The sequence below is a fragment of the Lampris incognitus genome, chromosome 14, assembly GCF_029633865.1.
Source record: "Lampris incognitus isolate fLamInc1 chromosome 14, fLamInc1.hap2, whole genome shotgun sequence".
Classification (NCBI taxonomy): domain Eukaryota; kingdom Metazoa; phylum Chordata; class Actinopteri; order Lampriformes; family Lampridae; genus Lampris; species Lampris incognitus.
Window position 1 is genome coordinate 9115889 of NC_079224.1, and position 25177 is coordinate 9141065.

At 46.2% G+C, this 25177-nt stretch overlaps 3 protein-coding genes across 5 annotated transcripts in view; 2 read left to right on the forward strand and 1 right to left on the reverse strand.

The window, feature by feature from the left end:
- The window catches only part of spidr (scaffold protein involved in DNA repair), a 46960-nt gene extending 32820 nt beyond the window's left edge, over positions 1-14140 (forward strand). For 2 of the 3 annotated variants that reach the window (XM_056292521.1, XM_056292522.1), the window contains exons 12-20: positions 2567-2654; positions 3394-3534; positions 3631-3690; positions 5763-5961; positions 6168-6368; positions 11971-12064; positions 12169-12280; positions 12796-12852; positions 13552-14140. In XM_056292521.1, the coding sequence (XP_056148496.1) occupies positions 2567-2654; positions 3394-3534; positions 3631-3690; positions 5763-5961; positions 6168-6368; positions 11971-12064; positions 12169-12280; positions 12796-12852; positions 13552-13671 (1072 nt within the window). In that variant the 3' untranslated portion in view covers positions 13672-14140. The remainder of the gene's footprint in view (positions 1-2566; positions 2655-3393; positions 3535-3630; positions 3691-5762; positions 5962-6167; positions 6369-11970; positions 12065-12168; positions 12281-12795; positions 12853-13551) is intronic. The other variant, XR_008811317.1, reaches the window with a different exon arrangement.
- Positions 14141-14245: 105 nt separating this feature from the next.
- Positions 14246-15756, reverse strand: cebpd (CCAAT enhancer binding protein delta). Its single transcript, XM_056292529.1, has one exon. The coding sequence runs from the start codon at positions 15508-15510 to the stop codon at positions 14605-14607; it is 906 nt and encodes a 301-aa protein (XP_056148504.1). The 5' UTR covers positions 15511-15756; the 3' UTR covers positions 14246-14604.
- A 773-nt stretch (positions 15757-16529) lies between these two features.
- On the forward strand, positions 16530-25080 carry mcm4 (minichromosome maintenance complex component 4). The gene is made up of 17 exons (XM_056292523.1): positions 16530-16799; positions 17105-17182; positions 18039-18203; positions 18503-18666; positions 18862-18963; positions 19101-19196; positions 19354-19449; positions 20058-20196; positions 20389-20609; positions 20742-20862; positions 21026-21285; positions 21497-21862; positions 22041-22168; positions 22291-22498; positions 22696-22924; positions 23159-23292; positions 24237-25080. The coding sequence occupies exons 2-17, from the start codon at positions 17119-17121 to the stop codon at positions 24330-24332; spliced, it is 2589 nt and encodes an 862-aa protein (XP_056148498.1). The 5' UTR covers positions 16530-16799; positions 17105-17118; the 3' UTR covers positions 24333-25080.
- Positions 25081-25177: the final 97 nt, after the last annotated feature.

Sequence of the window (25177 nt, forward strand, 5' to 3'; positions counted from 1 at the left end):
TGTCAAAATGAATGCTGGGATTGTTTGTCCCAAGTTCCTCAAGTCGCTAACCGATGCATCCTCGATGAAGCGGGCAGGTCAAGAACACATTTGGGAATTTTAAGGGTTCTTCACTAAATGTGAACTTGTATTTTGGGGCAGTACTTAGGCTGCGATAGGTGACGTTTCACAAGTTCACGAGGACACAAGTACAGAACACTGACTGAGAAAGGCCCTCTGATTTTCCATTTCCATTGTCTCATACACTTGGCAAATATTATCATTACAAATGTACAACTGAGCGACAATTAGATGTTGGGTAATCAGACAAGCGTGATTCTGCATCCCTGTAACCAGTGTCTGTGTGTTTACATGTAAAGTGATACTGAGGTGCACATCGTGAGTCCCTTGTGAGTTTCCATAGTAGCGAGCCCAGATTAGCAGCAGTTAGAAGAATTTGAGTGGGGATATTTGGGCACCCACCAGGGGTATGTTTACATCTCCAGTATTCTCCATACCAGACAGCCCATAATGTTTCTCTCAAAGTTGTCTGTCAGACCGTTATGGATGACCCGTCTTCAGCACTAGCACATGGGCCGTCTTGTTAGCTCAAGGGGGGGGGGGGGCATCAGTCTGTTTCTGTGTTGCAGAAATGGTGCTGATACCAGGCAAACACGAGCACGTGATCATGTTAACGCTTTGTGAAACCCGCAGCACGCCAGTCTTTTGGGAGCAGTTTTCCAAAGGAAACAGATTATTGGCCACTCTGGCACTTGTGTGTGCATTGTGCGCCGTCTGTGTTAATATCTGAGAGAGTTATTTACAAGAGAGCATTGAGCCTGTGTTTGGCTGCAGCCTGATTTAATATGGAAAAAAAGTGGCAATGTTGAGGATCGATCCTGCACAGATATGATAACAATGCGCTGATGGAGGGAGAGCTTAACGTTTCACTCATCGTTTCAATGATAGTTGTTGATGGTGTTTCAAAAGCAACCAACGAATTAATATCACAAAGCATCCAGGCGGAGTGGCGGTCTATTCCGTCACCTACCAACACAAGAATCTCCGGTTCGAATCCCCGTGTTACCTCCGGCTTGGTCGGGCGTCCCTACAGACACAAATGGCCATGTCTGCGGGTGGGAAGTCGGATGTGGGTATGTGTCCTGGTCGCTGCACTAGCGCCTCCTCTGGTCGGTCGGGGTGCCTGTTCAGGGGGGGCGCGGGGACTGGGGGGAATAGCGTGATCCTCCTACACGCTACGTCCCCCTGGCGAAACTCCTCACTGTCAGGTGGAGAGAAGCGGCTGGTGGCTCCACATATATCTGAGAGGAGGCATGTGGTAGTCTGCAGCCCCGGCGAGGGGGTGGAGCAGCGACTGGGATGCCTCGGAAGAGTGGGGTAATTGGCCAAGTACAGTTTGGAGAAAAAGGGGGAAAATAGGCATTTAATTGAGGCCTAAGGTCTGAAAACGGAAAATTGAGGAGATTCTGATAAGGCCTATCCTATCCTACCGTACCCTACCCTATCCTACCCTATCATGGTGCAGAAGGAGAATTCCACAGAGCCATCAATAACCTTGAAAGTTATTTTGTAAATTGTATTTTCATTTAGTTTCTCATTTTGGAAATCTTTGTTGTGATTTTTCCTTTTTCTTTCCACCACAAATACATTACAAGCTGTGCAACTGAAAGGTTGCGCCTTCTGCAAGTTTTGCTGTTCAATGGTTCGTGTGAAGTTGAGCGTCCCAGCTGTACGTGTAAGGTAAACATTTAATTAATACGTGGAAGACGAAGTTGTTGCCGTCAGAGTGAGTCGAGTCCTGTTAGCCCGTCTGTTGTCATTACCGTTCCCGTGAACTCATCCTTCAGACTCGCCTCACCATACCTGAATGGGCTGCAGAACCGGTTCCCGTACAAAGGAACCCTGTGATTACAGGCTGACTAACAGGCTGACAGAGTGCCGACTGATTGATGGCACCCAAAAAAGATGAGTTGGTAACACTTACTGGCCACCTTGAACTCAACAAACGCTTCTCAGAAGAGAAACACGGATGTAAGAGCGCTGCACGTATCCCTCAGAGGCTTGTGGTTGAGGACGGGCTTATTTAGACTTTCACGTTACGTGCCACCTGGGCCAAATGAAACTTGAAAAAAAAAGTGTATCGATTTGCAGTGTCCCGCACACAAGCCGGATCAGTCATCACTAAGCTCATGGTGGCAATAGGTTAAGTCCCAGACTGCCACCGCATTATGAGTTAAACTCGCTCCTAGTTTTCCGGCTGAACCTTATTTCGGCATATTGGGATTTACAGAGGGTGTGAATTGTGTCCCACCCTTCACTATCAGAACCTGTGTTCCAAAGCGCCGTGTGTGTGTGTGTGCACGCCTCTGCCCTGCCAGCCCGAGCATGCTCTCGGTTGTTCTTCAGAAACGTTAGAACGAGCCGTGTCTTAACAGATCTGTGTTACCAGTGGAGGTGAAACTGGTTGTGAGATCACTATCTCCCCACTTCAGTGTGTTGTTCCCTGCTGCTCTCCCTTCGCCTCCCTCCTCTGCCTCTCCTTCTCTGTTCCGTCTTTCCTTCTCAGGTTTACCAGGCTGTTCACCGTGCTCGACAGTCTGTGGCCACCTGTGACGTCCCGCCAAGCACATGGAAACTCGCCCAGTTCACACGATGTGCGTTTGCAGTCTTCGTTGTGTAAAACTATCCGTTTTGTGTTGTGTTTTTAGCACAAGTCTGAAGAGGTGTGGGGGAAATGAAAGATCAGTATTTCTACATTTTTTTAAATGTATGGGAAAATTGGGCGTCCGGGTGACGTGGTGGTCTAGCCCATTGCCTACCAACACGGGGATCACCGGTTTGAATCCCTTTGTTGCCTCTGGCTTGGTCAGGCGTCCCTACAGACACAATTGACTGTGTCTATGGCTGGGAAGCCGGATGTGGGTATGTGTCCTGGTCGCTGCACTAGCGCCTCCTCTGGTCGGTCGGGGCGCCTGTTCGGGGGAGGGGGAACTGGGGGGAATGGCGTGATCCTCCCACACACTACATCCACCTGGTGAAACTCCTCACTGTCAGGTGAAAAGAAGCGGCTGGTGACTCCACATGTATCGGAGGAGGCACGTGGTAGTCTGCAGCCCTCCCTGGATCGGCAGAGGGGGTGGGGCAGCGACCGGGATGGCTCGGGAGAGTGGGGTAATTGGCCAAGTACAATCGGGGAGAACAAGGGGGGGATCCAAAAAAAAAAAAGCATGGGAAAGTCGAAATAAATTCTTGACAGCTATGGTAGGAAGTGGGGGGGGGGGGCAGCTGATGTTGTAGCACAGTGGCAGCCAGTTTTCACGGGTATTTTGAAATCCAGGACCTGTGATTTCTTAAGTTCAAGACGACGCTAAAGCCAGTCCTTCTGCATCACAGGGGGGTGGATCTGCGGGACCGCCGCCACGTTTCTGTTACCTGCTGTCTGGCCAGGAGGACTCTGTTGAACCCATAGAGGGACAGACTGTGTCCCCTCTCTACCATCCCCCGGTAGAGAGGACCCTACAAGACATTCTGCAGGTGGCTGGTCACATGCACGCGCACACAATCATAATTTATTTTAGATTGCATTCCATGAACGTTTTGTTATGTGCAATTATAATTTTTCTGTTTCAGAGGGAGCACAAAACCCAATGTTTCAGCTTTACTGCGACCGTTATATACAAGAGAATGCAGGTAACCCCCCCCCCCCACATACTTTAATACACTATTGTTATGTGTTATAGTCATGTCAGGAAACATGTCACCTGTTTTACATTAATTCTGTAGCAGGTATAAGATGCCAGTATGCAGGTATGCAGTAAGTCAACAGTTCTGCAGTATACGACTGCAGAACTGTTGACAGCCGACATTTGGAAATCACTTGAAATGACAAAAACGATAAGGGCTCTAACATAAACACCGGCTGTCATATCTCTGTGTGTAACGACCTATTTGGGCCCCAGGTATTCTTTACCATTGATTGGTGAAACCTTTGCACTTTGAGCGGGGATGAGATATCAACCTGGAACAAAGCACTGGACTTCGGCCCTCCCTCGCACCACTCGAACACACACAGACTTTTAATGTAGGCGGTGCAGCCGTTGTTCTGTGTCTAATCTGTTGGATGAATGGGCGAAAACCAGAGTGCAAATCTTTTTAGGTTTTTAGACAGAAATGTTTTTGTCATGGTGGCACAGTGGTTAGTGCGGCCGCCTCACAGTAAAAAGGTCCTGGATTCGAGCCCCGGAGTAGTCCAACCTTGGGGGTCGTCTCGGGTCGTCCTGTGTGGAGTTTGCATGTTGTCCCCGTGTCTGCGTGGGTTTCCGCCGGGGGCTCCAGTTTCCTCCCACAGTCCAAAGACATGTAGGTCAGGTGAATCAGCCATACTAGATTGTCCCTAGGTGTGAATGTGTGTGGGTGTATGTCGGTCCTGTGTGATAGTCTGGCAACCTGTCCAGGGTGTCTCCCCGCCTGCTGCCCAATGACTGCTGGGGTAGGCTCCAACATCCCGGCGACGCTGAGAGCAGGATAAGCGGTTCGGAAAATGGATGGATGGATGTTTTGTCATTCAGTAACATCTTAGCAGTGCTTTGTTAGCTTTTATAATGTACTCACTACTACTACTACAACTACTACCCAGATAGTAAAATTGCTGTGGCCTGGACCCGTCCCACACCTGACACTTACATCCGGCCCACATACCACATGGAATGATGGCACTTGGGCAGTCCGCTCCTGTTTGCCAGATCTGGGCCAGAACCAAGCCATAGCAGTGCCACATTTGCCACATATTTGCCAAAGGTGGCCCATATTTGTTTTGTGATATTTGGGCCATATTCACCATTTACCACACGGGCCACTTTAGTATCACATCCATATTACAAGTTGCTGAGAGCACCGCATCTTTGCCAAAAAAGGCCCACATTTCATTTGGCATATTTGGACCATATTTGCTGTTATACATGTGGGCCACTTCTGGCTCACATCCATTTTGTCAGGACCAGAAGAAGGCCATCAGTGCCGCATCATTGCCTGAAGTGGCCCACATCCGGATGCTATCTGGGTACTACTACTACTACTACTACTACTACTTTCGGCTGCTTCCATTAGGGGTCGCTACAGCAGATCATCCGTTTCCGTCTCTTACTGTCCTCTGCATCTTCCTCTGTCACACCAGCCACCTGCATGTCCTCCCTCACCACATCCATAAAGCTCCTCTTTGGCCTTCCTCTTGTCCTCTTCCCTGGCAGCTCCATATTCAGCATCCTTCTCCCAAAATACCCAGCATCTCTCCTCCACACATGTCCACGCCGTCTCAATCTTGCCTCTCTTGCTTTGTCTCCAAACCGTCCAACCTGAGCTGTCCCTCTAATGTACTCTTTCCCAATCCTGTCCTTCTTCTCATCACTCCCAATAAAAATCTTATCATCTTCAACTCTGCCACCTCCAGCTCCACCTCCTGTCTTTTCGTCAGTGCCACTGTCTCCAAACCATACAACATAGCTGGTCTCACTACCATCTTGTAAACCTTCCCTTTAGCTCTTGCTGGTACCCTTCTGTCCCAAAACACTCCTGACACTCTTCTCCACCCAGTCCACCCTGCCTGCACTCTCTTCTTCACCTTTCTTCACTTCTCTTCTTTTGTAATTTACTGTCTCTCTATAACCTGTTTATGTCTAATTTGGTGGCCTTGTTGATTTCTGGCTGTTTAGCCCTTTGTTTGTCACTCTCCCTCTCTTGCATTCTCACACCTGCCTTCATCTTAGAGCATTGACGTGGGACAAAGAGAGATTTGGTTGGTGCTCACAGACCCCAGTCTTCAGGCAGATCAAATCGAGGAGCCGTGCAGGCGAACGCTGGCCGTGTGCGTGAGCACTTCCTGTGTGCTCTCTTCCTCCGTCATCAGAGCGTTTCTCTCCACCACGGCCTGCCGCTTGTCATTCAGAGATGTCATCAAAGAACACGGTACAGTTTTGTTGTCACAAGACTTAATGCTATTCAGCCCATTCTCTTGCACTTTAGATCACATCACCATGGTCTCCACCAGACATCATAGCTAGATCGGTGTTGATTCATTACTCTTGGATTAGTTCTGTAAGTTGCACAGTTCCTTTTAAGGATGAGGGCAACCAGCTCGCAGTAAAACATCTCGTTTTCACTTCAACATCTAGGTGTTCTGCTGTGTGTGGAGCAGTCAGTGGTACAGAGAGATCCTGTGGAGCCCGTGGGCAGCCTTGACTGCCCGGCCGAGCCAGAGCCACCATTACAGTCTTGGACAGTGTCTCAGACATGCACCCATTCCCTGCCCCAACCATTGAGGTTAGATCCCCTGAGTGCTGAAACCAGACCAAACTCCCTCTGCACTCTGTCAGGTCGGTTACCTCGTTTGTTGGATTGTTGTTGTTGTTTTTTATTTGTGTTGTTTGTTTGTGTCACTCAGTTCTCCTTAAGTGATTCCTCCACAGCTTTGCCAGGGGTTTTTTTTCTCAGGGAACGAAAACCACTTGTGTGTTTATGGCAGTGATCTCTTGTGCTTTCTGCCTAGCAAGGGGCCTTCATGTGGCTTTCAGACATTGCTTCCTGCTGTTAGGGATTCACAGTGTCCTCGAGCTTCCATTGTTTGGAACTTCATAAAATACAAACACATGCAAATGTGGTGGGCTGATATAAAATTAACTTTATTCATCCCCGAAGGGGAATTGTTTGAATCAATATCATTACTGGCATTTGTCTGTGAAATTAACATGCCTGCCCCCACCATCAACTGTTTTATATTTGAAAAAAGGCTTACATTATGTTCTCATATTAAAAAGGTCACTTTAAAATATGATTAGAGTGAGAATTTCTCTTAAAATATCCGTCATGAAGGGCATCCAGGTGGCGTGGCGGTCTATTCCGTTGCCTACCAACACGGGTATCGCCGGCTCGAATCCCCGTGTTACCTCCGGTTTGGTCGGGCATCCCTATAGACACAATTGGCTGTGTCTGTGGGTGGGAATCCGGATGTGGGTATGTGTCCTGGTTGCTGTATTAGCCCCCCCTCTGGTTGGTCAGGGCGCCTGTTCAGGGGGGAGGGGGAACTGGGGGGAATAGCGTGATCCTCCCATGCACTACGTCCCCCTGGCGACACTCCTCACTGTCAGGTGAAAAGAAGCGGCTGGCGACTCCACATGTACCGGGGGAGGCATGTGGTAGTCTGCAGCCCTCCCCAGATCGGCAGGGAGGGTGGAGCAGCGACCGGGACGCCTCAAAAGAGTGGGGTAATTGGCTGGATACAATTGGAGAGAAAAAAAGGGGGGGGTCCACAAAAAAAAATAAAAAATCAGTCATGAGTTGTCACCACAACCATCAGTACACACTACCTGCTGTAGCACACCTGCGCTGCTATCTCAGCACACTAGCTATGACACATCATGAACCAGAATCATTTCCTTTGACTACTGGGCCTTTCGTCTGGGAAAGCCAACTGGGCAATTTCAAAGCAGAAAGAATAATTAAGAGCTGCTATTTATTTTATATAACTATCAGAGATTTTTTTATTTACATTAGATGTGTCATTTCCTTCTATGTAATACAGTTAGTATTTCAAAATCATGGCCAAACACCGTCTTACTTTGCAGCAAATGTCAATCATATCGGATATGAGTAGAATGTGGAGTGAACAGATCCATTGAACAGATGCGGATGTTGTTGTATTATCCGAAACTTGGCGGACAAAATTATTGATGAAGATATTGACATGGATGGACACAATGTTTATCGTGCTGACAGACCAAAGAAAGGTGGCGGTGTAGCTATTTATGTGAAATCAAAATTTCACGTCTGGGCAGTTCTGTCTGAATCAATCTGCAAGCAATTGGAATTTCTGGCAGTGGATGTGGAAATTGCTAACAGCATAACTGCTGTTGGGTGTTATAGGCCTCCGTCTGCCTTAAACGATGCGTTGCAGTCTTTGAGGCACCTTTTATCCAGACTAAATTATAGTGAAATTGTTTTAGCTGGTGATCTTAACTGGGATTGGCTTAAGCCAGTATCTGGTGATTTTAAATATTTTTGTGATTCCATAAATCTTACCCAGTTTAAGTGACCCAGTCGTCCAAGTCTGAAATGCCCTGAGAAGTCCACCTTAATTGACTTGATTCTGACTAATGTTCCTCATAAATTTTCAGCTGTTGGTGTTTTTTGCAATGACCATTGTGTTGTTGCTGATGTCCCTAAATTAAAACCACGCATCATTTGTAAGAGGAATTGTAAACATTTTAGTGAACAGGGGATTTATCTTTTTTTTTTTTTTTTAATAGGAGTAGAGTTGATCCCTGATGTGGAGAAAGCCTGGACATTCTTTAATGATGGTTTTATGTTAGTCATAAATACACGTGCCCCATTCAGGACATACAGAGTATCAGGGTGTGATAACCCCTAGTTTTCCTCTAAACTAGCAGATACTATTCATGAGCGTAACTTGTCTAAGGCAAGGACAACAGGTTCTACCGCTGGTTGGCTTGTTTTTAGACAACTAAGAAAGAAATGCTCCTCTTTTATCAAGAAAACTAAATCAAAATTTTATTTGTCTGTTACCATTAGAAATCTAAATGATCCTAGGTGATTTTTGGAACACCATAAAATCACTTTCTATAAGCATTAACTCACAAGCTGTACCTACCTTTGTTATGACGGTTCTGTTTCTGTTCTTGACAAAATGGAGATATTGGCTTGTTTTAACGAACATTTTATGTCTTCTGGCTCTCTGTTTGACTCTGCTTGTTCTGCATCTGTGAAACCCTGTACTGATGTTCCAGTGTATACTGGTCAGTCTTTTAATTTCTTAACTTTCTCTGAGCAGGAAGTTCATAAAGCCATAAAAGCTTTAGATCCTAGAAAACCCTCAGGACCTGATTTGATTGATCCTTACTTTTTGGCAGCTGATTTTGTAGCAGAGCCTCTTGCATATCTTTTTAACCTTACAGTGGAAAATAAGGAAATACCAAGGATATGGAAATCTGCTTTTTTTGCCTTTATATAAAGGGGGTGACTCAACTATTTTAAATAACTATAGGCCAATATCTAAATTATCACTACTGGCTAAAATTCTTGAAGCTCTTGTGAGTGATCAACTAAAGGAGTTTTTATACACCAATGCCTTTTTATCAACATATCAATCAGGCTCCAGAGGGGGGAAAAAACATAGCACTATCACAGCTGCACTAAAGGTGGTAAATGACATTTCTGTTGCACTTGACAAGAAGCAACATTGTGGATCACTCTTTATTGGTCTATCCAAAGATTTTGACTGTTTCCCGTGTTTTAAAACTTAGACTTCTTAACTCAGGATTCTATGAGCAAGCAGTCGCCTCGTTATCAAACTACCTTAGTAAGTACCTCAGTGCATTAGATATGATGGTCTGATAGTGTATCCGTCTACAAGGGTGTACCACAGGGTTATGTATTAGGTCCACTTTTATTCACTATTTATATAAATAATCTGGGTCAAAACATCAAAATCAAATGAACAATGGATCATAGATGTTCATTTCTGACTCTTTGCAACATGGCTAACGCTAGCCACACATAGCTAACGCTAACAGCCAGAAACAAACATCATGGTGCTATGATAAAGGCAGAGTGAAACATCCAGTAGTATTAATAAGTAGGCAGGTCGTGTGACATACTGATCAAGTAGAAATAATGCCAACTGAAAGTCAGTTTGGAACCTTGTCAAGTCCCGGAGCGTTCTCCAAGTGAATGCCCGTGCAAGGTTCACTCTTGTTTTATCTCGTCTTCTATCACTCTCCCTCTTTGCCTCCGCTGTCATCTGGGTTCTTTTTCTTTAGAGTTTCCACGGTTACTTTGGTTATTACACCGTCCGCCATTTTTGTTTTCTTTTTCCCCCCTTTTTCTCCCCAATTGTATCTGGCCAATTACCCCGCTCTTTTTTGAGCCATCCCGGTCACTGCTCCACCCCCCTTTGTCAATCTGGGGAGCGCCTCGACCGACCAGAGGAGGTGCTAGTGCAGCAACCAGGACAAATATCCACATCCGACTTCCCACCCGCAGACACAGCCGATTGTGTCTGTAGGGACGCCCAACTAAGCCGGAGGTAACACAGGGATTCGACCCAGCGATCCCGTGTTGGTAGGCAATGGAATAGACCGCTACGCTACCCGGATGCCCCACACCGTCCACCATTGCCTAGCCCGCTACTGGGTGGTTGATGCACTTCCTGTGCCATAAATCAATTTGCTGGGAGAAAATGGTGCCCGGTGGTAGACAGAATTGCATAGTGAAAGTGAAGCTGATAGAGAACCAATCTAATTGCCGATGGTGTCATCATTCTATAGCCATTACACTGTGCAATCAAAATTACTTCATAATTATAAATTAAAGCAAAAAAAGTTCTCTACTTCCACTTTAATGTAAAAAAGTGACTTGGTGCCGCCAATTTTTTACCTTTGTCGGACTATTTATGATCTTTTATATATGCATACCTCTGCTCAGTGTCTTCATATGGCTGACACAGCTTACCATGCTTTCTTGAGGTTCATTACAAATTGAATAGGATGGCCTGATCTGGCCACCTGTAGGCTCTTACACTGGTACACCTTTTATATATAAGGCAATGGTCTGCTCCCCCACACTATGTGTCTTTATCACGCAGGAAAATGCCAGACAGTACTCTTTGCATTCTCAAGGCTTCTTTATGCTGTCTGTCTCAAATGCTCGTACAGAAACTGGGCAAAGGGCATTTTGTGTGTTCTGTATCCTCGGCATGGAGTACGTTGCAGAATGACTTGAAACTCAATGAATTCATCTTGTTAAATGCTTTTAAATCCAAAATGAAAGAATTAGAGGCAGATTCCTTGGGATGTCACTCGGGATGTCAACGTTTTTAATTTACCTGGTTACGCAAATGACTCATAGAAATTTCTATTTTGAAATGTGAGTTCCCTATGCTTGCTTTTATTTTTTATTTTTTGTCTCCTTTTGTGTTTCCTGTCTGTAACTATGTTTTTATTTATGCTGCTGTCTGTCTTGGCCAGGTCTGCCTTGAAAAAGAGATTCTTAATGTCAGTGGGTCTCTTGGTTAAAGCTTAAATTAAATAAGATAAAAAAAAATGTTAGTCTCCTCAGAGTGATCGTCAGATCTTCTTGTTCTTGGGTCCTTGGGTTTTGGCTTGTTTTTCTAAAATATTTACATCATGCAAATCCAGGAGAGAAAAAAAGAGCAGGCTGAACTGGATAATAATCTACATCTGTCGGCTTCATGTCACAGTCGAGGGCAAAGATCACACTTTAAACCCAATTGTTCTGGCCCCACTGGCCATGCATGTTTGGTCAGGTGGCTGAAAAATAACAAACGCATTATCTCTCACTGTCATAAACAAACTGCAAGCAGTTAGAGAAAAAAAAGAAGAAGTTCAGACCGGAATGCACAAGAATGTTCTTTATCTGTTAAATTGTGTACCTTACATAAGGGCCTGCATATATGTCTGTGACGTTGCTGCTCTGGTTGTTGAGTGAGGTGGTTGTAAGGAGATCGAGGGAGTGAGATTCTTCTGCATTTATCACTGACATCTCAGATAAAAATGCAAGGAGTGTGTCTTTATATCTCTCTTGCAGATTTGCACACAACTGACACACAAAAACATGTTCTAAATCTTGTCTTTTTTTCCTCCGACTTCTCGGTCTCCTTCACATTTACCGTCCAGCCACCAAGTTAGAATGATTTGAGACTGATTTTAGTAACGACCAAGTCGTACATACCATTAGAGTTCACTGGTATGCATGGGTTGTGGAGGAAAAGAAAGAAGGAAAGCCACTTTGTCATTGTATTCTTACAATAATGTGTCATCTGCATTCAACCCATCCTGTTGTATAGGAGCGGTGGGCAGCTGCAGCGCCGGGGGGGGGGGGGCAAATGGCAGCCAGTGTCGATTCTTTGTCCGTTTGATACGACTACTTCTTGACGTGTTGCAGGGGTGATAGTTGATGTGGATGAAAGCAGTGCCTACTCCTGGCCCGCCTGCGGCCTTTGTGGAAACAGCCACTTGGAGATGGTGGCGGAAAGGCCGTAAGTTCTCATGACCTCATTGCTGATATTTAAGCTTTACCCTGGTCCGAATCATCATGGCGAAGCAGAACGACCACTGATTTTCTCTCTCTCGCTCTTCGCAGCCAGGCGTACTTCTGCAAGGCGTGCAATTCGACGTCGGAGAAGCCGACCATCAAGATGCATCTTGAAGTGTTCCTGAGCTCTTCGCTCGCTAACTGCACGCTGAAAGTCAAGGTGGGAGGAAACTCGTGGCGTTTTATGGAGAACCCGCACACATTCATAGAATGAATGTGCTGTGTGTATACGGGCGGCCACGCGATGCACACTTTGTTTTCCGCTGCCTTGCAGAACTGCAGTGCTGTTAGCTCGACATATGGGAAAGGAAGAACTGATATAATCTTAAAATATTTGTCAACACCAATGAGTAATCACAGTGGAAAAAAATCCCCTCGCATGCAGCGCACAAGTACCACTCTGTGTGTTCTGTATGTACTTGTGTGCAGAATGGAGTGAGGTTGTTCTGAGGAAAAGATGGAAGGCGAGCTGTTTAACTTACACTGAGATTCTTGTGCAGCTTCTAAATAAAGCTTTCATACGATGGAGATTTTGAGTGGCCTGAAGCACAGTGTTGATGAGCTGGTAAACTTGATCGGACGTTTGTCTCCATGTTTGTCTCTGGTACAGTTGTAATTTTAAAAAAAAGCGAACATTGAAAGTAACACGAACATTTTTTTCCCCTTTTCCAACAGCTGCAGGAAAGTACAATCATGTCCATCCTGAACACCGCAGACTGTGTGGATAATGAGGTGGGGTTTTTTTTTCTCCACCTGTTATATAATACCCCACTGTACATGCTCTCTATCGTCATAGAACTGCACCGAGCGTAGATCGTCAATCAATAATCCAGTCACGTGTTCATGTCACACCTCACATCGGTAGCGCTCGCCTACACCGAACACAAGGCCTGAGTCACGCTGATCATTGGCGCAAATGGGAGAATTTGACAACCAAAACACCTGACGCACTATCATTCAGCACCTCACGTATCGCTTAATGATGACATCAGCTTGCGTGCCATTACCTCTTTGGCACGTTTACACTCATTTGGCAATAATAAAAAAAAGTAAGCAACCAGCCTGGCGTGAACTGCAGTTAGACTGACACTGCATTTTTTGATCTCGTTTACATTTTAGGCAGCTGGCAAACTGGTACTGATCCATACTGAGTGCAACAAGTTAGCATTTTAGAGCAGCGGAGTTACAAGGGGTGTTGAGGTTAAGCCTCCGTGGCCTTATGTTATTGATGTGATCATAAAAACCTAATACAAGAGCTAAGTGACGAGAGAAGCAGAGCTGTGGAGGCTATTTTTATTTTTTACTCTTGATTGGAAAGAAGCTGCGAAGTCCTAGAAAATGTTTTCATGTCCGAATAAGTCATAAAATGGATTGTGGCTGTAATGATCAAGTAGGTCAACTGTGAGATTTTTGATGGGCCATCTGTTGCAGTTCCCAGGTTATGAGGTAGAGAGCGTCCTGGGGAAGGAGGTGGGCCCCCTTGCCGTTTACGTCCGTGTCGTCAAGCCAAAACCTGCTCTCTGGATCAGCCTGGAAGAAGTCCGCCTCTGAGGGCTGTCAGGCTGAGGAGCTAATAAAATCAATCCTCCAAAACCTCTGCTGGCTCCAAGGATCTGCGCACTATGTCCTTGGTCTGAGCCAGTTTACCCCCACCCCCACCCCCATCCCCACACCCCCCTGTGAAGGCCTCCCGTTAGCCCCACAGACTGTGCTGAAGTGAATGGCCTGGAAGAGAACAAGGTCATGTTTGCCTGTTATGTGATCCTGCAGGCCAGGAGATGACAGCCCAAGGGTAAAGGCAGAGGAGCACGGCCTGTCAAAACAGCCCATGTGGTTCATTAAATGACGTGGCTCTCAAGAACATGTTGGGGTTTTTTTTTTGGCTGTAAACACGTTTTGAAGTTCTGTCCTTTTTTTCTTTTTTTTTTTTGTGGAAACCTTTCAAGTCTACCTCTTTCTGTATTTAAGGTTATTTAATGGCGCTCATACTGTGGTAATAAATCAAGAGTTTATGTTTGACTGTTTGGCTCCATTTCTTCTAGCAGGTTCTGTGGGAAAAGGGATATAATCACGGATACAGGGAACATGCAAGGATACTCCAGAGAGAACTCAGACTAGGCCATGGTAACTTTTCAGCAGTTTTATTATAGATTCCATAAACAAATGTTTTCAAGGTTTCATACAAACTATATAAAAGATCATGCTCTGGCTCTTATACAAAGTTTGGAATTATAAAACATGTACCATGTCCGGTATAACAACGTATGATGTAAAATAATTTAATATAGAAAAAACACGCACCCCCCTCCCCTCCCTCCCCCCCCACAAAACAAAACGAAAATGGCAGCAACATCAAATATTTCCAGTGCCATTATGGTAAGCTTAATATACATCTGTTACAGATGGTAAGACCAAATGTCTGGGCTGAGGTATGTCTTCCAAAAACTGGGTTTGAATGGAGGTGACAGTGGGGGACTGGCTCTGTCACCGTCGCTCTGCGCTCGCGGAGCCCTCGAAGGAGCCGGGCAGCTGCTGCTTGAAGTAGTCCCGCAGACCAGTCAGCTCCCTGGTCAGCTGATCGATGGTTTTGTGCAGCCTGTCGTTCTCGGCGCCCAGCTCGATCATCTTCTGCTGCATCTCCAAGTTGCGCTGCTTCGCCTTGTCCCTGCTCTTCCTCACGGCAATGTTATTCCTCTCGCGCCTCTGCCGGTACTCGTGGCTGAACCTGTCCACGGACTTCTTCCCCCTCTCCCTGCCCATCTTCCGCGGGGAGGAGCTGGCGGAGCTGTCGGCGGACAGGGGCTCCGGGGTGGTGGGAGGGGTGGGCTGTCCCGTGGGCAGGCTGACGGCCGTCTGGGCGCAGGTCTCGATCTGCGAGGGCAGGGAGGACGACACGTCGCTGTCGCTCCAGTCCGACTCCTGCTTGATGGCCGCGGTGAACACCGCGCCGTCGCCCTTCCTCCCGTAGCCCCGGTGTCCCTCCGCCGCGTAGGGCGAGCCGCCCGACAGCTGGCCCGCGGCGCCGGACGTGGCGTTGGGCGCGCCGTGGCTGTAGAAGTCCGCCTTCTCTTGCTTCACAGTGTTGAACAGGTCGAGGAAGAGCTCGTCGTTGCACAGCTCCAGGTTGGGCACGGCCGTCATGGACTCGATGTACTGGCTGAAGTCGATGGCACTCTCGTCCTCGTACATGGCCAGGGCCGTGCTCAGCTCCACCATGCTGCCGCTGCTGCTGCTGTCCTCGCCGACGGTGCCATCGCCCCTGGCCACCTTGCAGATGCCCTGCAGGCCGCCCAGCTTGTTGCTCTCGTAGAAGTTAGCGGGCTCCATCGTCCAGCTCATGTTGCATTGTGGAGACACGCACTGTGAATCCAGGCTGTATATGTCACACATGAACCCTGGCTTTTACCCACGTGGAGTCGAGCGATGCGTGTTGGTAGGGGAGGGGGGGGGTGTGTGTGTGTAAAGTCGCCAAGACGCTGTCAGCGTAAACCCCGGGGTCTTCGCGCCGCGCCGCGCAGTCGCAGCAGCTCGTCTCGGCTCTGCGTGGCTTTATCCTGACGCTGTCACCGCTGTCAAACCCTTTTGCTATCCTCAAGTACCCTTTGTCATGTCTTTTCACTTCTCTGAGGCAACTTTTAATTCGCCGAGCGCTTTGTATAGCTGCGTCGCTTACGTCAGACGATTGCCTCCCCCCTTGATAGGCCAGTGGAGTGAAGGCAGGGTCACGTGGTCTCCATTGACTCCCATTTGAGGAGAGAGGGGCGTCTGCTCATGCCACCCACTCCAAGACTACATGAGCGAGTGGCGCTGGTGTTGTTTACACGGGCCCTCTAAATGAGCTTAAAAGTTAACGTGGCAGCCGTCATCGTCCATCGGAAACGGACCGGAGTGCAACCGTTTTGGTTACTCCAGTGCTCATTGTGTCACCGTCGCCGTGGGTCGATATGCAAACAACAGAGGGCACACCCAAATATCAGACCCAAGAGATCTTTCACTAATTGATTATCGATATAACTGCTGAGAGCTGAGTGGGTAAAGATTACGGTGCACGCTTTTAAGGATGCGGCCTTTGAGCTCAAGAACCCGATCGATCTGATACTGGCGTCCACTTAAGATTTAACGAAGTGTCGCCCATTTCTTTAAATCAGCAAAACGCCTTATTAATTATTTACCACTTGAAACAAAGAAAAACGCACACTTTAAATGACCCCTATCTTTCACACGGCTCTGTACGTCTCAGCAAAGTCCTGATGGCCACCAGAATTAAGGGGGCGAACGCTTTGCTTTGACAATTGTGCCCCGCCGTGGCGAACGCGCGTAACTGCGAGGTACTCTTGCTTCCGGTTGGACGAAACCAAGTCGGAGATGGGGATAAATACGCCACATTATACGCAGCTCTATATGCTATAACTGCGGCACTACGTAGCTGATTAAATTTGGGGACACACACATTTTGAAGTGGTAGCTAATTAACAAGAGTCTACGGTGTACGATGCGGGTGAACCGAGTCGAACGTTTAGTGGAGGAGAATATCTGCGGCTACACCACCCGAGTTATGCGATCCGGGCGGAAACGCACCGCCGGGTTCGGCCTCCCATTGGTGCGAAGTTCCCCGCGAAAATAACGTCACTCGCAATTTCGCGCCACAGTTTCTGCGAGTCGGACGTGCGAGGCGGTAGGTAAGTTTTGATCCGTTTAAAGTTGGATTTTTTCTCCCCCCCCCTGAATTCAGACTTGCTTCGTGTTTCATCGAAGCCCAGTTTAACGAAGAGGATATCTGTTCTTGCCGAGTGTTTCTGTTGTTTTCCTCGCACGCATACTTGTACGTGTTACGAGGATTAAAAACCCTCTTGTATTGTCTCCCCCCCCTCCCCTCCTTCCCGACCGCATGCGAACGTACTGCTCCTCTGCTTGGTTTATCATTCACGGTTAACGCGGACTAGATCATGTTTTACTAATTGGTCCAAACCGTTTCATTTTCCAGAACTTCTGACGACAATGTCTTCGCCAACATCAACCCCTGGTGGTCGTAAACGTGGGAGACTTGAAAATCCATCCACTCGTAAGTTCACAAGGCTGGGCGAGGCTTCTCTAGTGCAGTGTTTCTCAACCGGGGGTCCGCGGACCCCTAGTGGTCCGTGGTGTAATTGCAAGGGGTCCGTGAAAATAAAATATCTTTTAAAAAAAAGATCCTATGACATTTATAGAAATAGGATTATTTTACTCAAATGTGACTGAGACCTTTATCTAGCTAAACTATAAAGGGTAACAGGACTTTTTTCTCTAATTACATCTGTTTCACAAGTGTAATCTATTGTATTTTAATAAGAGATCTCGCTCCCGTTTGCATTGTTAAAAGTTACTGCATAAAAATTCTGTTGTTACATATATCTGAAAGTTACTGAATACATATTCTGTTTTGTTACACATATCTGAAAGTTACTGAATACATATTCTGTTTTGTTACATATATCTGAAAGTTACTGAATACATATTCTGTTTTGTTACATATATCTGAAAGTTACTGCATAAGAATTCTGTTTTGTTAACTATATCTTAAGTTACAACTGAAAGCTCTTATTTTTGCCCCAAAGAGTGAATAAATGCTATAATGCAATTTAAAATGCAGTTTCTACTGTTTCTATCAAATTGCAACCCCCCTCCCCCAAGATCAGGTGGAGGGGTCCTCAGGGTAGATCAAAAATACGCAGGGGGTCCAGGACCCCAAAAAGGTTGAGAACCACTGCTCTAGTGCACCCCGCACATGACTGCTAGCGGTCCCATGAAGTTGGGGGGGGGGGTTCACACCATGACGCCCGCATTGTGTCTTAAGTGCCACTTATTGTCGCAGTCACACGGATGATGATACATGTGTTGTATGCTGTGTCGGTACCCTCCTCCGTCTGTTGACTTTGCAGCTGTAGCTGCGAGTGCTGATCCCATCTCGCCACCATCCCAACGGCGTAGAGTTCAGGACTCCTCCAATGCAGACCTGCCGCCCATGCCAACCTCTCCGGCCACTGATATGCCCAGTCCTGCGGTGGTGCAAGACACGTCTTTGTTTTCAAGCCCGCGCCACTCAGGTGATTATTATTATTATTGTTTTTACCTAAATGTAGACAAATGGTCTCGTTTGATGATTTTATCCTGTCTTTTTTTTTAATGTCATTTACTAGATGTATAGCATCATGCGCTTTTATGGTTACCTTGACACAAAGATTAAATGCAGTTAAACCAAAGTGTTACATTGTTTGGGCCTATTTTATCCACTCCCCCCCACTGTAAACATAACTGTGGGATGTATTATATCGGTCTCGGCAGTTTTGAGTGGCAAATCAAGCTGCTGACTGTAAGAAATAATAAATATTAATGTCTCTCATAGTCCTTCCCAGTGAAGCTGATGTGAGCTCCCCTCTGATGTATGGGACTCCCAGTTCTCGGGTGGAGGGAACCCCACGCAGCGGCGTGCGCGGCACCCCAGCCAGACAGCGACCTGACCTGGGCTCAGCGAGGAAGGCCCCACAAGTGGATCTTCACTCTGAGACAGTCAGTAGATAAACAACGTATTCTCTGAATAATACTGAGTGGATATGAGCAACAGTGTGTTTTTGTATTCATGTGTCTACAATATTACTCGCTACTTAATTAGAAAGAAACAGACCATCCAAATGTGGCTGTGCATGCCAAGCAAATGGGGATAATGAAACAATAATGATTGCCTTGTTCATATTCTGCCTACAGACGGGTGCTGATGGGGCCACAGCCAGTGAGCAAAACACAGGCCAGAGACTGGTTATCTGGGGCACTGATGTCAATGTGAAGACGTGCAAGGAGAAGTTTCAGGTAAGGAAGTGGATTTTTATGTGGGGGTTTTTTTCCTTCTTTCAGTTGGTCCGCCAATCCAAGATAAACCCTACTGTCAATTTTGGAAAGTGGTTGTTGATAAGTTTGGCACTCATTATATTTTTTCCCCCCCAAAGAGGTTTTTGCAGAGATTTATTGACCCAACCTGCACTGAGGATGAGAATGCCGGATTCAACCTTAACGATCCACTGTACATGCAGAAGTTGGAAGAGGTAAAGATTTTCTGCAGCTATCCTCTCATGCTGTGAATTCTCTTGTTACCTGCAGCGTTAATCAAGCTCACTATTTTTTTTTTAATTTATCTTGGAATTTGTACAACTCAAGTGAAGCAAGGGCTGCCTTAAAAATTAACATGTTTGTGCCCAACAGATCAGTGTTGTTGGTGAACCTGTACTGAATGTGAATTGCGGCCACGTGAATTCCTTTGATGCAGAACTTTACAGGCAGCTCATCTGCTATCCACAGGTAATATTCCCTTAATCACCGTCACTTGTGGCCTCTGGGCAATGGTTTAAAATATTCCATTTAGAGAATATTCGTTTTTACGGTGCTGTATTGTGGCTTGAAGTTGAGTATCAACTCAACAACAATAGGGAAAATCAAACTCTTATTGTGGCCCTGTTAGTGTTGCACTCTACCCATTGAGCCACAAAGGCTGAAATGGTTAACTATATAAATGCCTTTTTCATAGTTTTCTCCTCTTCCTATCAAAGTTTTACTTTAAAAGGTCTGTAAAAGTGTTACTGCATCTTATTGGAGGTCATGAGTGAATGCAACAATACTGTGATTGCAACCATTCCCAAATCCTCTGTGAATAGTACACAAGCCATTGAAACTGTAGTTAACCATCACAGCAATTTGCATATGAGACTGATTGTTATGCCACTGTATCGTTTATACGGGTGGGCATACCTGCAGTCAGTTGAGACTTCAAGCGATCACTCAGATGAGTGGTGAAATGTTTCTTTCAATAAACGTGTCCAGATGAACTGATCCAACTTTCTGTGGTTTTCTTACCTGGATTATTTAGCATGCATAATTACAATGTCAGTACTTCCCAATCCCTCCCTCAGGAAGTCATCCCAACCTTCGACATGGCGGTCAATGAGCTATTTTTTGAGCGCTTCCCAGACTCTATTCTGGAGCACCAGATCCAAGTACGCCCTTACAACGCTCTGAAAACCAGAAACATGAGGAGCCTCAACCCAGAGGGTGAGTTGCGCTCGTTCACCAGATAACCGGGTAACCAGGGTGTGAAGAAATCATGCTCATTTGGACAACCATTTGAAGAAAACCTCAGCCTGTATTCAGTGTGAATTTATATAAAGTAATGTGTCATGGTTTGTCACTTGAAATAACCACTCCAGACTTAAACCTCGGTGTGCTGTCTGTTCCTCACCCCAGACATTGATCAGCTGATTACCATTAGTGGCATGGTGATTCGTACATCTCAGCTGATCCCCGAGATGCAGGAGGCCTTCTTCCAGTGCCAGGTGTGTGCCTATAACACCCGTGTAGAGGTGGATCGTGGGCGCATCGCCGAGCCTGCCGTGTGTCGCAACTGCAACAACACCCACAGCCTGGCACTCGTCCACAATCGCTCAGTCTTCTCGGACAAACAGATGGTGAGTTTGGTGGGGATCAGGGTTGTTCAATAAGGCCATTTATTTACTGTGAACAACAGTTTTGCAACAATTTATATGCTAATCAGTGCTGATGCGGTTTCATGAAGTCATCTTACGATTCTTTCTTTAAAGGTAAAAGTCCAGGAGTCTCCTGAAGATATGCCTGCCGGTCAGACCCCTCACACTACCATTATCTATGCCCACAATGACCTAGTTGACAAAGTGCAGCCAGGAGACCGCATTAACATCACTGGTAAGCCCGGGTATAATATTTCTTAGACATGGTATCGCAGTTCTTTTGACTTGATTAAATTAATTCTTAAAATTCTCCACTATATCTGCTGGAGTTGAGGCTCACGTTTGATGTTGGCCTAGCAACAGACATTTTGACGAACCTCCTAAAAATGTCCTGGTAGGTATCTACAGGGCAGTCCCCATGCGTGTGAACCCTCGTCAGAACAACGTGAAATCCGTGTACAAGACTCACATCGATGCCATCCATTTCCGCAAGACTGATGAGAAGCGCCTGCATGGCTTGGATGAGGAGACTGAACAGAAGCTCTTTACGGAAGCCCGCGTGAAGACCCTGAAGGAGCTGGCAGCCAAACCGGATGTGTATGAACGCTTGTCTTCTGCCCTTGCACCAAGCATCTATGAACACGAGGACATCAAGAAGGTGCGTATGTGATGATGGACACAACTAGGTAGCATATAGGGAGCCACACTTGTTCAAGGAATATTACTACACAAGTGGATTAAGAATACCACTCAGCCTTATGCAGCAAAAATTGCTCGGTCTCTAAGATTTGCAGTATGACTAAAGCTTTCAGTTAGAGCTGGTTTAAGACCATAATTCTGGACTGTTGTTATTCCTCCCCCCATCCTAGGGCATCTTGCTGCAGCTTTTCGGAGGTAGCCGCAAGGACTTCAGCCAGACAGGCCGGGGCAACTTCCGCTCGGAGGTTAACATCTTACTCTGTGGAGACCCTGGCACCAGTAAGTCGCAGCTGCTGCAGTATGTGCACAACCTGGTGCCCCGCGGCCAGTATACATCAGGAAAGGGCTCCAGTGCCGTGGGTCTCACAGCCTACGTGATGAAGGACCCAGAGACCAGGCAGCTGGTCCTGCAGACAGGAGCGTTGGTGCTGAGCGACAACGGCATCTGTTGCATTGATGAGTTTGACAAGATGAGTGACAGCACGCGCTCTGTGCTGCATGAGGTCATGGAGCAGCAGACCCTCTCTATTGCCAAGGTGAGCTTAACGGGCCTTGCGCTGACACACAAAGGTGTGCATGTTTTAGCGCATATTGGAAGGCAGTAATGGGCTGAATAAATATCTCTGGTTATATAGAGCATTATGCCATAACAGAAACTAATCACATAATTCCTATTGCCGTGTGTGTGTGTGATTTATTTTTTTGCACCTGCAGGCTGGAATCATTTGCCAGCTGAACGCTCGCACCTCCATCTTGGCTGCCGCCAACCCTGTCGAATCCCAGTGGAACCCCAAAAAGACCACAATTGAAAACATTCAGCTCCCTCACACACTGCTGTCAAGGTATATTTCTGTCAATCTGCAGAATCACTGAAAAGCCACGTAATGTGGGACATAGAAGTTATTGTTGGGCCTCGGTTTCTCAGCTGCTCGGTCACTGATCATTTCCATTTGTGCTATATTAGATTTGATCTCATCTTCCTGATGTTGGATCCTCAAGATGAGGCATATGACCGCAGACTGGCCCACCACTTGGTGTCCCTCTACTACCAGAGTGAGGAGCAGATAGAGGAGGAATTCCTCGACATGGCTGTGTTGAAGGATTATATTGCCTATGCACGAACCTACGTAAACCCAAGACTGCATGAGGAAGCTAGCCAGGCACTTATTGAGGTATACCTCTGTAAAATGTTTGAGTCGTGTTATTTACCAATTATTTTCAAATGATTTCGCTTCTTTAGAGCACACTTCAGTGTTGCTACAATATTAAGATACCTGTTAAACACGACCTCACGTTTCAAGAGCCCAGTTGAGAAGATTTTGAAGTCAGTCCTGTAACTGTAGTTGACCCTAGCCATGTTTGTGCTCAGGCTTATGTGGACATGAGAAAAATAGGCAGTGGCCGAGGCATGGTGTCCGCCTACCCACGACAGCTGGAGTCCCTCATCCGCCTGGCAGAAGCCCATGCAAAGGTGCGCTTCTCTGACAAGGTGGAGACCATCGATGTGGAGGAGGCCAAGAGGCTGCATCGTGAGGCCCTCAAACAGTCGGCCACAGACCCCAGGACAGGATTCGTTGACATCTCGATTCTCACAACAGGTTTGTATTCCAGGACTTGATAATATTAGTGATTTGTACTGGCTGCATTTTGAGCAAAGGTTTTCTGTCATGAAAGTTATGAGATATGCTTACTGAGGAGGGCATTAGGGTGGAAGTTCATACCAATTATCCAGCCCATTTAATTACTTATTTATTGAAAATCTTTTATAATTTAACAAGTCAGTCTTTGAATTGTTGACGATAAAAGTTCATATTACTGTTTTGTGATTACAGGCATGAGTGCTACAGCCCGCAAGCGCAAGGAGGAGGTGGCCCAGGCCCTAAAGAAACTGATCCAGTCCAAGGGAAAGACGCCTGCTATGAAATACCAGCAACTTTTTGATGACATCAGAGCACAGTCTGAAGCTGTAAGTATTTATTTTGCCTATCAGTAGACCAGATTTTTAAGTGCAAGTGAAAATCAAAATGGGATTTTTTTTTTCTTTTGCTAAAATAGAAACACTTGAGTGTGAATTGGGCTCTCCCTTATACCGGGTGAACAAGAGATTATAATGTGTAAAATAACCAATTAATAGTAGCGTACGCGTAGCGTAGTGATCTATTCCGTTGCCTACCAACACGGGGTCGCCGGTTCGAATCCCTGTGTTACCTCCGGCTTGGTCGGGCGTCCCAACAGACACAATTGGCCGTGTCTGTGGGTGGGAAGCTGGATGTGGGTGGGAAGCTGGATGTGGGTATGTGTCTGGTTGCTGCACTTGTGCCTGCTCTGGTCGGTTGGGGTGCCTGTTCGGAGGGGAGGGAGAGCTGAAGGGAATATCATGATCCTCCCACGCACTACGTGCCCCTGGCAAAACTCCCCGCTGTCAAGGGAAAAGAAGCGGCTGGCGACTCCACATGTATCGGAGGAGGCGTGTTGGTAGTCTGCAGCCCTCCCCGGATTGGCAGAGGCAGTGGAGCAGAGATGGGGATCGCTTGGGGGAGTGGGGTAATTGGCCGGATACAAAGTTTTAATTAAGTAATGTGTTAGCATATATCACATTTATCTTTCTTCAAAGGAAAATTATTGATCATAGGTAACCCATTGTTTCGATCTTAAAATTCCTGTATTTCATGGACTATAAGCTGCTTTTTTACTTGTCATGGCTGAAATTAATTTTGTCGGACGAATACGCTGCATTTCAACTAAGGCCACTAGTTAGCACTGTTTAATTTTGTGACTCAATTGAAAATGCTGTACCACCATGTAAGGGCAATTTATACACCGAAGCGATTTATGTTTTTTCCTCACGACTGCGACTTGTAGTGTATTTCCCTCCTGACGTGACCATCTGCTTTGTCGCTATGTTTTCAGGCAATTACAAAGGAGCTCTTTGAGGAGGCGCTGAGGGCCTTGGCGGATGAGGATTTCTTGACCGTCACTGGAAAAACTGTCCGCCTGCTTGCCTAGGCACAGCCTGCAGTTATGTACAGACGTTCATTTCAGACCCTGCGTTGACCACACACTTGCGTTGTAAAAATTATTGTACATTAGGATACCCTTGTTTTTCTTCTGCGTGCTTCAGATGATTGAATACTGACTGGCTTTTGGAGACTTGATACAGAATTGCCAAGGACACGTTCAAAGTTAAGTTATATCGTGGCATAAAAATGTTGAATGGCATCAGCAATATTGGAATAGTTTCTCCAAGAGATAAATAATGGCTATGCTCAGTGTTTTCCCCAACTTGTGTTGTTGTTTTGTTTTTTATTTTGTTTTTTGTTTTTTGCTTTACTTGGTGCCTGTATCTGGTAATTGTAAAGGTTCATTGCATACAGTATACGCCCCCCCCCCCAGTCTTCTGACCTTAGACACACTTTGACTTGTACAAGGTAGCGACTGAGCCTTTGACCCCCTCATATTTCTGAGGTCTCATTAAGCAAGATAAACACGTGTTAGACTTGTCATATTCCAAGTATATTTACATTTTCAAATGGAACTAAATTTAACCCAAGTTGTACCTTTTGAGTAACCATTTCGGCTTGCAGCGTCAACATGTCCCCTGGCACAATAAACTGTTTTCTATTGTATCCAGGCATTCTGACACTTCCATTTCTCCCATTAGTTATTAGTTGTGTTTCATAATAAACTCCTTTTTGTGCACAGCTTAATACGGGCTGCAAATCTTGTTACTGGTGACTTTATAGAGGAAATAAAATTGGAAAAAAAAAGAAAAAACTTGTGATTTTGTTTTGTTGCTTTCTGAGTTCAATCGAACCCCCGGGGTGTGTGCCAGTAGTGCCCGCTCAGGGTGT